Genomic DNA, 9,970 nt, shown 5'->3' with positions numbered 1-9,970 from the left:
GGGGCTAGTAAAGATAGCAGATCTTATGAAGTCCTGGTTTGTTTGGGGTGTTTTCTGTAGAAAACAGATTCAAAACCGAACGAATGCTGGCATCAAAAGCAATGACAAACTAAAGGAATCCAAATAATTTCTGTGCCGCGAGGCTGAGGGGAAAGGGCCGTCTCGAGCTCGGCTCCGCTCGGCCGCGCTCGGCCCCGCTCGGGCTCGGACAAAGGCTCGGTACGCTCTGCTCGTGCTCGGCTGGGCTGGGGTTCGTGTTCGGCTCGGGCGCTTTACGCCTCAGGTTCGGATCTGCTCGGGCTGGGCTCGAGTCGGTCCGTGCTCGGCTCGGGCTCGTTTCCGCTCGTTCTCCGGCTCGACTCGGCTCCGCTCGGGCTCGCGTTCGGCTCGGGCCGTCACTCTCCGCTGCCCGCAAAGGCCGCGCCCTGCCCCGCGCGTGCGCACAGCGGGCGCCGCCCCGCACGCGGGTGGCGCGCGGCGGCGCAGGCGCGGTGGGGCGGCAGCGGGGGTTCGGCGCCGGCCGGCTCGCTGGGCCCGCCCCGCTACCCCCGGCCCCCGCCCGCCGCGCGCCCGCCATGAGCCCGCGCCCGCCGGCCTGAGGCGCCGCCGGTGCCGGAGCGCTCCGCCAAGATGGCGTGTGTGCTGGAGGCGCCGCTCCGCATGAGCGTCCTCTCGGTGAGTGCCGCGGGCCGGGCCCTGCCTGACCTTGGCCCCCGCTGGGCCCCGCTGTCCGGCGGAGCCGGGAGCGGCCCTGGGGCTGCGCCGGGAGCGGGGGCGGTGCGAGCAGCGGGGCCGCGCTCCTTCCCTTTGCTCCCCGCGCCGCAACTTCTCCCGCTGTTGGTTTTCCCCCTCCGAGGAGCCCGCTCCGTGGCTGCGGAGGCACCGGCGCTCTGGACGTGTCGCTCGCTGCTGACATGGCTCGGGCTGCCGGCCGCAGGAGCTGCTGCTCGGCACGCGGAGGGCCCTGGCGCTGTCGGCGCTGCCCTTCCTCGGGGCTGCGGAGCAGGGCAGGGGCTCCCAGGTGCGCTCGCAGCCCCTCCCGGATCGGGGGCTGTGCCGCTGCCGGAACCGGGGCTCTTCCCTCGCGGCGTCCCGGCTCCTGCGGCAGGGAGGAGCCGCCGTGCTGCGGGAGCTGTGACAGGCACCTTCCGTGCCCCGGGGGACGGCTCGGGGCGCACAGCGGTCCTGCTGCACCGCACGGGTGCCGGGAGTAGCGATGCAGAAGGTGCAGCCCGGGTGCTGCCGCAAGAGCGGAGGGTTGGCGCTTTTCCTTCTCTTCCCTGAAAATTTCACGTTAGTTAAGAGATCTGTGAAACTGATTATGTCGATAAGTTCTTTTTTTGAGGGGGACTGCCTGCATATGAATACCCTTCTACATATTGCAGACCTCGTAGCTGGTGGGGTGGAAGCCAGAATATTTTAGAAACAGAAAGCTACGGGATCTTTGAAGTCTAGAAGAGTTTTATATGTAAATACGTAGGTGAGATAGGTAAAAGTGTTGCTGTTCTCAAAAATACTGTCTTTGGTGACACGGTGGAAGTGTATCTGTAGGATTTACGTGGCATAATTTAATAGTGTTCCTGGAAACAAAGGAGCCCTGCTGCCTCTAGATGATTCTTCTCTGTGATGTGAGACCACAGGAAAGAAGCTGCTGGTGCCTCTTGACATTGGGATGGGGAAGCAGGAGTAGATTCAGCCCCATAGCAGATACTTACTAAAGCAAGGAAGAGTTTTCCACTCCTTTAGAGCTTCTCCTAAGGAAAAAATGGGCAAAGCTTAATGAAAAGAGAGCTGGCAAAAAGAAAAAAGGTGAGATAATGGAAGCACACCCTGGCAAGTGTGTGTGAGAACCTGGAGGGAAAATTCCCTTCCCCTTTCCCACCCTTGCATTTTGGAATGCTTGCCATCTCCGACTTTGGATCTTCTCAAAAGGAATAACAAATCAGTGGGGCATAAGTGTGTAACTTAAAAGCATGGTCCTGTTGCTGAGAAGAGGACTTACTTTGTTCTGTACAGCACTATGAGAATGTTGTGGGGAATACTGTGCTGCTGTCCCATTGAAGGTGTGTGGCACAGGCTCTGAAATGTAGGTGTGTTGTGACAAAATAAGTTACTGAAAAATGTCTTGTTGTGAGCTTCCGTCTTTTGGAGAGCTTGTTTGTGGGAATGGTTCTTGAGCAACATTAACTGCTCTTTGCAACTTTTTCTTCCAGGAATTCATTTTTATTCTGTATAGTAATTAAACATAATAAAAGTGCAATTCAAGGCAGTCCTGGTAACTGCAGTTCATAAATAGCTCACTGTTAACTTGCTTTGACACTTACCATGTTGTCATCTGCATTAAGCACCTCATCTTCTCTAGATTACACTTGAACACATGGTTATCTTTGTGTGCCCAGCAGTAACACACTGCACATTTAAATATAATTCTGTGGGTTCCCTGTCCCTTGCCTGGGAAGTTTTGTAGACTTGCTGCTGCATAAGCCATTGTATGAATTGATATAAACCATTGGAATTGTTTGCTCTCTCTCTGCAGGAGGTCACAGCCAGTAGCCGCCACTATGTCGATAGATTGTTTGATCTCGATCCCCAAAAAGTCCTGCAAGGTGTCATGTAAGTCATTGAAACACTCTTGGGCTCTTGGTTGTGCATAGGAAAGGTGTACTTGATCCTACTAGAGTGATAGGTCAAGGGCAAGAAACTCTTCCTATTTTTTTATGAGAAATGTAGTTGGCAAATCTTTGTACAAATATGTCAGTATTGATATAGAGATAGTATTGATATAGACTCTCACTCTGTAGTGCATATGGTTTATAACACAACCTTCCAGTTGCCAGAAATGAGGTTAAACATTCTGTGAGCACTGAACATTTTTTTTGGCTATATTTCTGCCTTTTGGCCCTGTTTTGCTGCTCTTCCAGGTCTGTTGAGATTCTTTTTTCTTACTGCACTGCCAAGTCAGTGTACCTGCCTCTTACTCTTTCCCCTGCTGCCCTGTCTGCATGTTGGCTTTGACTTTTTTTAGTGCTTGGCTTCTGTCTCCCCATGGGAACTGCAAGCTGCGAGGGAATGCTTCCCCAGAACTTGGACACAAGCTGTGTTTCAGTGCTTCTGTTCCATGCCAGCGGTCAGGGCAGTGACAGAGAGTGAGTCAGGGAGCAGGAGTGAAACTGCTGCACAGCTCTGGTTGTTCCCTTGCTGTCCTTGGGCCCTGAGCTTTCCACTAGGATCACTTTTCCAGCAAAGTGGCAAATGAGACCTTGCCCAGGACTGACTTTGGTGGTGAAACCAGACCTCTTTGGGCTTACCAGTAGCTTGCTGGCTGTGGCTGTCCAGTAGAACACCAGCAGAAATCAGAGGAACAAGTGGATCAGAAAGCCAGGAATGTTGGTTGTGTTGTTTAGCACGATCTGAGGTGTTCCACAGTAGCAGATGAAAAGAGTTATTCCAGATGTCCAGCGCAACATTTCAGTGTCCCTTTAAAATGAAGAAGCCAGTCTAGGTAAAACTGTCCTGGAAGTTTTCTTGGTTGGACTATCCCCTCACCTGTATAAGAACTTGGGATACCGTGCTGTAACTATGAACAGGTTCTTAACTCTGCTCTAGGGGAGTCTGGTTTTGCTTCCACCCCTTGGCTTTCGTAGTCCCCTCCTCATCAGGGTGGTGGGGTGGTCCTGGGGAAGGACATGTCCCATCCAGTGTCCCAGTGGGGTGACTCAGCCCCTCTTTTCTCCCTGGCAGATGCTCTGAGCCATGGCTGGTGCTCCGTCCCTGCTCTCCTTCCTTTTCAAAGGACTGGAGCCTGCAACCCTTGGTAATCCCTTCCCTATCTTTTGATATGTTATTCATCTTTTGCAGTACAACTGATCTCCCAGAAACAGGAGGTTTAGGCAGTGTCTTTGTCTTGGATAATATCTGAAATTCTTCATCTTGTCCGTGGGTGTCAGTGGATTCTATGCTGAGATCCTTTTCTTGTATTTAAAGATAAGAAAATCCAAATTTATTTTACAAAATCTCTCACAGGGCAGATTTGGATGGTAAAACTGTATTTCTGGTGCTGTGGCTGAAATCTTAATTGTGAGAGTATCTTTACTGACTCTGAGCCAGTCCTTTGTGGCAGATGTGTTGTTTTTGAAATATTGGTGGGTGGGTTTGTGACAGTCCAATTTAGAAAAATTGATGTAAAAGAATAAGAATATGAAAGAATATAAAAATGTATATAAAAGATGGAATTTCAAGTAGTGTATATATTAAAAATTTGTGTCAGTCCACAATTCTTTTTGGGCAGAAAAATACTGCTTTGTCCTTCTTTCTTTGATTTCAGGGTATATGCAGAGGTATTGAAGTTAGAATGATCTAGTATTTGGGGTGGAGTAGGAAAGGATTAAAGTTTTTCCAGAAGTGCCTGTCAGAAGCTTTACCAAATATGCTGCATCCTTTGCAGAAAATCTTTGTTTCCTAAGATGTGCTGGTTTTTCCCTGCATCCTGGCTGGAAATACTGATGACCTAGATTTTTATTTTGATTGATGGAACTGTATGAATATCAAGGATCAGAAAATGGGCTGTTGTAAGAGGCTTTGTTTCTGCAGATTGTCTTCAGTTACAATAGTCCTGTTTCTCATATGCTTGAATGAATAACTTGGGCTTGGGGCTTTTTTTCATTGCATCCTTGTAATTTTAATGAAACCCAACTTCTGAATGAGCTTTGATAAAGGTAAAATGTACCTAAATGCTTTTTGAACTTGAACTTGAAAATCATGCCAGTCCAGTTTTCATCTTGTAACTTGAGAAAGCTTTAATTACATATTCTGAAAGCATTTAAATGATTAAAATCTCTTTTTTTCCTTGCTTTCCCATGAATTTTCAGAGAGGTGGTGTTCAGAATCATCCTTGTCCAGACAAAAAAGCTTTACCTGGTTAGGAACTTTTAAAATTTTTCTTCTACTGGGAAAACAGAAACTATTTTCTTGTTGTCCAGTACTCTGGCATGTGGGTCTGTTGATCTTATTTCAAAATGCCAAGTTTCCTGCAGAACTTCTGTTCACATAATTTCTGTCTTGCTCATCTGGGTATGGATAGTGGGTAAGAAGGGGAGAGTTGTACCTGCCACTAAATCCTGAATTTCTGTTCAGGATTTGAAGAGGTGAGATGACTGCTGCCTTTTTTACTGTACCTAGTAGAGCACTTAAGTGTTCAAGGCCCATCTTAATACCCACATCTGTGTGGTAATGTGTGTATTTGCCTTCTGCTTACTGTCTCTGTAGATGAGCAAGGTTAAAATAGCAGTCCTTCTGTAAACATGAACTCTACATTGTGGCCACGCTGATGCTTGAGAGGCCTTTACAGATTTGCTTTGTCTCCTTAGGTGCTCCTGTGAGCCTTTCCTCTTGCTGTTGTAGAGCTCAGGTTTTCTCCAGTGTGCTCTGAGTGCGTTCTGCAAGGTCAGCACTGGTGTCAGGTGTGCAGCTCTCAAGTGCAGCTTTATTGGCAATGCATACATTGCCTCACACAGATACTGCAGTGCATTAGATGCTGTGGTTCTCTTCAATGCTTTGCTGTTGTTGGCAGAGGAACAGAACAGAAATGGCTCTGTAAGTTTCTGTGTTTTTATGAGAGCTTCATTTGTCCGAAGGTTGTTCTTGCAACGTCATCTTCTGCTTTGCAGTATTTATTTATTCTTTTAAAAGCATTTCTGGGTTGTGATCCTTAGACTGTTGTTTGCTTTTCACCTGCTATTAAGCTCAGGGCCACATTGTACAGATGCAAGACTGATACCTGTTTCTATCCTCTAATTTATTTGCTGGTAGGGGGCTTCTTTGAGAGACATTTTATCATGCTTACATTTAGCCTGGTGCCTTCAAAGTGGCAATCTGTCATTTTGTGGAGAACCTGTAATCCCACCTCAAGGCTGGCTTTGGAAGGAGCATCTTTTCTGACAAGCCTGGCTTAGTCAAGGTTCCAGCTGTTCCTCATCGGGCTGTTCCTCAGCAGTCAGAGGGTGTCATCCTTTAGGACTTGGAAATTACCATCCTTGTGGTGCTCTGAGAATTCCTGTGCTCCTGCTCTTCCTGTCTTTTATGCCAGCAGGAACAGGTAGACAAGAGTTTCCAACCTCATGTGAGCGTTTTATTTCTGAGCACAATGAAACAGACATCCTATAGAAATGGCACGTGGTCCTCACACAGTGTGTGCTTTGCATCCAACTCTTTTATTTTTGCAGTTTGGGTCTGTAGTAAATGTTCCAGGCACAGGTTTATTACACGTGGCTGTGCAGTAGTGTGCTGTGTTCTCAGCTATGGCTCTTGGAGGGATCATCAGTGCAGTGTTCACACATGCCCACAGCACAAAGTCAGTGAAATATGAGAGGCAACTTTGTGAAGTGGGAAGAGAGGAAATTCCCATCTCAGTTCTAATGGAGCAACAGTTGTGAAGAGGCTGCTTCTGCTTAGTGTTCTTCTTGTCTGTTAAACAAACTTTGTAACACTGAGTGATGAACAGCACTTGTTTCCACATTTTGCATCCCAAACAGCTGCATCAGGTTTTCAGTCTCAGTGGGCACTTTTGACCCTCAGTTTTCTGCAGGAGCTGTTTTGGTTTTGTGCATGTTCCCTTGGCCCTGTGGAAACAGAGCAGTCCTTAGAGGGTTGTTCCTGTCATAGTTTGCCCCTCTACATTTTGGTCAATTCTGTTGTTTCCTAGCCAGTACACTGCAGTAAATGCACATCCTGCATGAAACTTGGAGGTGTTATTGGCTAACAACAAGTGATGTAATTTTTTGAAGTGTTGTTTTGTGCAGAGTCATTCATGTGTTGATGGAAGAGGCTCCTGAGTCCCTTGTTGGTGCTCTGTGAGCTGCAGGATGGGATCTTTGTGGCTTGGAGCTGGGAAGCTGCAGGATCTGACAGAAATTGGAGCAGGTTTAGGTGGTGCTGGGAGCACTGCTCCTCTTGTTGGGTTTTCCCTTTCAAGAGATGAGCTGTGGAGAAAGGCTTTTCAGAAGGAGAGAAGGAACTGAAAGGCTTAAACACAAGAGAGTTAAGTACTGCTCTGTGCAGAGGGGCTTTCAGTGCAGTGGTTTTTGTAGTCAGGTGGAAGGATGGTGTAGACAGAGGGAAGAGAGGGTGATGCACTTCAGTGCATGTTTCTGTCACAGAGAAAAGGTACTTTCACTTTTGCATTTTTTATCGTGCACCAAAAGGTGCCTATGCAGAACAGCTTTTTTTGGCAAGTAAGTTGTTAAGTATTGTAACTCCTGGTCTAGTATTAAGAGGTGGGCTAAACTTCAGGTGTATCTGTGATGTTTGGCCAGCAGTCTTCATCCTTACAGGGATGTTTAATATTTCAAGCCTTGCAGTTACTGCTCTGAGCCTGTGAGAGAATGATGGTTATTGACTCTGTTCCACTGCTACTTTTGAGATGGCTGGGAAGGCACTTTTCTCCAAACCCTTCTGTTGATACCACCTCAGCGTGGTGATGCTGTTCCTGTGATGGCCTGAGGCTCAGAGGAGGGAGGAGGAGCAGCCTCTGTCAGCCTGGCTGATGGAGCTGGAGAGAATGGGGCAAGCACTGGTCACAGAAGCCTTGGGCTGGGACTCAGACCTCAAGCTGAGCACAGCTGAACATTACATGGCCATTCAGAGTTTATTTCCCCTTATTAATCTGTTACACGAAGAGAGTGGCTGCCTGAGATGGAGGGCGCAGGCAGCTGGGGAGAAGTTCTGCCCTTTGGGAGTGAGGGGGTGTTGTCAAGTCTGAGCTCGGAGGTTGGGCCTGAGGGATATGTGCCACAGAGCCAGCAGTGCTGCTGAGTTTGTGATGCTTCACATTTGGCATTGGAGTTTTTGGTTCCAAGCTGCCAGTTTGCACTGTTTGGAATCAGGATTAAAAAAAAGTTGAATTTTTCAAAAGAAAATATCTTTCTTTTCCAAAAGAAGCTCATATTCTATTTGCAATATGGAACTTTTATTCTAATTCCCTGTAAAGGGTTGGTATTTGTAGTAACATGCAAAGGACAGAACTCTGTTTACTAATTAATCTGTGTACCAGATGATTCAGCTGACTTTAGTATGTATGCAGTGTTGCTGGTGCTGAACTGATAATGTCACTTGTTGAGATGCTTTTCTTTGGGGATGATAGCAGGAAGGCTAGCTCATAGAATTACATGATAAAATATAATTCAAACAGGCATCATCTGAAATGTCCAGAAACTCCAGAATGAGAGAGTTTATGGGCATATAGATATTAGGAGATTTCTGTTCTAATGAGAACTTAGTAACACCCATTTGATAAAGGGAATTTAGGCTTGACTAGGCCAGTACATCATCTTAGCTCTAATAGCTATTTGGAGATAAAAGTCAGAGGTTTTGCTTCATGACAAAAGGACTTCAGATTGTTATAATCTCATGGGTAGTAGCTGTGTTAAATTAATAGGGTTTGGTGATCCTTCAGGGGTGGCTGGCCTAAGATGCAGTGGACTGTGTCAAACAGTATTCCAAGCTCACATCTAGAACAGCCAAACATGCTGCAAGGCCATTTTAAGGTATTTTCCTGTCCTGAACGAAACTGAAAACTTCTCCATGTGGATCACTTGTGGTGGGCGACACTCTGTAGATAAAGAGTGGTGGGCTTAAAATGGGACAGTGGGCAAAAGTAACTTTAAATAAAGGGACAGTGAATGAGGAATAGTGCAGTAAAAATGTAATGTTACAGATACCTCTTGGTTTAATAAAATTTCATTTAATTTTTGCTTAAGCTGTGGGATGCACTGCTAAATGCTGATGGCAGTCCTTCATACTGAGAAGTGAAATGTCCTTGGGGGAAGATAGAGACATTAAAAAAAAAGGTACCACAGTTACTTGTATTTGATATTTTGGGTCATTTGTGTGAAGCTGCAGTGGTAGAGCTGCTCTTTTCATGTGGTTTGGCTGTTTCAGGACAGTTGTGAAAGAAGTGTTTTGCTGATCTGGCATCACAGAGCAGGGATTTTCTGAGTGAGGATTTGTGAGAGTTCTGCTTAGCTGCAGCTGTTTTGACTGCACCTCTGTTGGGGTAATTCTTTACTGTTAGGACCTAATGTGGTTAAATAGCAGGGACTGATGCTGAAATTGAAATGCTGATAATACAGAGCTCTCTCTAGATATGGTTCGTGTGGTTTCAGGTTTTTTAGTTTATACAGGTTACATAATAAAAGTTAGCTAAACTCCCATCCACCACTACCTTCAAGCACTTTAAATTTAGGTTGCATTGTTTTTAAGGCTGAGTGAGGCAAATTGTCTGTCCATTACTGATCTCATGCAACTTGTAGCATGGTATCCAGACTCAGTGCAGAGGATGAGGCAAAAAAATGTGCTTGGGAAAAGCAGCATCTCCCTTTGGTCAGTCCAAGCAGAGCCTGGAAAGGAACTCGAGTTGAAACTGCAGCCAAAGACATGGGGAGCTGACATGGTTAAGCCTGAGCAGAAGGGCAGCACGTGGTGTAAACTTTGGTATGAGAGGCTTCTTCAGTCTGTCACACACAGCAAGAGGAGCACTGGAAAGCAGGATAAATTCAGGGTAGGAGTAAGCTATCAATATCTCAACTACAGGTATGGGTCACTGGAACACTTCCCTTTCTGTTTGGTAGACTTTCTCTGTCAGGAATCTTATGACACGGTAAGTTACCTCTCCAGAGTGCATACTTGAGATAAGAGTTCAAGCACTTTCAATGGCATTATGATATGGAGGAGCTGGATTAAACTATCACTTATAGCATTATGTGTGTTAAATTCTACTGTTCTGCAGTGCTGTAATTATAGCCAGGTGCTATTTGGCTACAGCACTTTGATTTTTATGCACTGAGACTGCAGAATTAAGGTTGAGAATAACCATAGATTGAGGGGCTTTTGTTTTAATGTTGTTTGTTTAGTTTGCACTGTATGTTGATTGTGTCACAGTTTTCCACAGTTTTTTTCAGAGGAGTTGAGTAACATT

The 9,970-nt window shown here is 46.4% G+C and overlaps 1 protein-coding gene across 3 annotated transcripts in view; it reads left to right on the top strand.

The window, feature by feature from the left end:
• Window positions 1-478: 478 nt before the first annotated feature.
• ARMC8 (armadillo repeat containing 8) overlaps window positions 479-9,970 on the top strand; it is a 60,581-nt gene continuing 51,089 nt past the window's right edge. For 2 of the 3 annotated variants that reach the window (XM_063408113.1, XM_063408111.1), the window contains exons 1-2: window positions 479-675; window positions 2,537-2,613. In XM_063408113.1, coding sequence (XP_063264183.1) covers window positions 631-675; window positions 2,537-2,613 — 122 coding nt within the window. In that variant the 5' untranslated portion in view covers window positions 479-630. The remainder of the gene's footprint in view (window positions 676-2,536; window positions 2,614-9,970) is intronic. The other variant, XM_063408112.1, reaches the window with a different exon arrangement.

The sequence above is a fragment of the Prinia subflava genome, chromosome 11 (assembly GCF_021018805.1).
Source record: "Prinia subflava isolate CZ2003 ecotype Zambia chromosome 11, Cam_Psub_1.2, whole genome shotgun sequence".
NCBI lineage: Eukaryota > Metazoa > Chordata > Aves > Passeriformes > Cisticolidae > Prinia > Prinia subflava.
The sequence above is the reverse complement of the archived record's forward strand: the minus strand, read 5'-3'. Positions and strand labels throughout refer to the sequence as shown.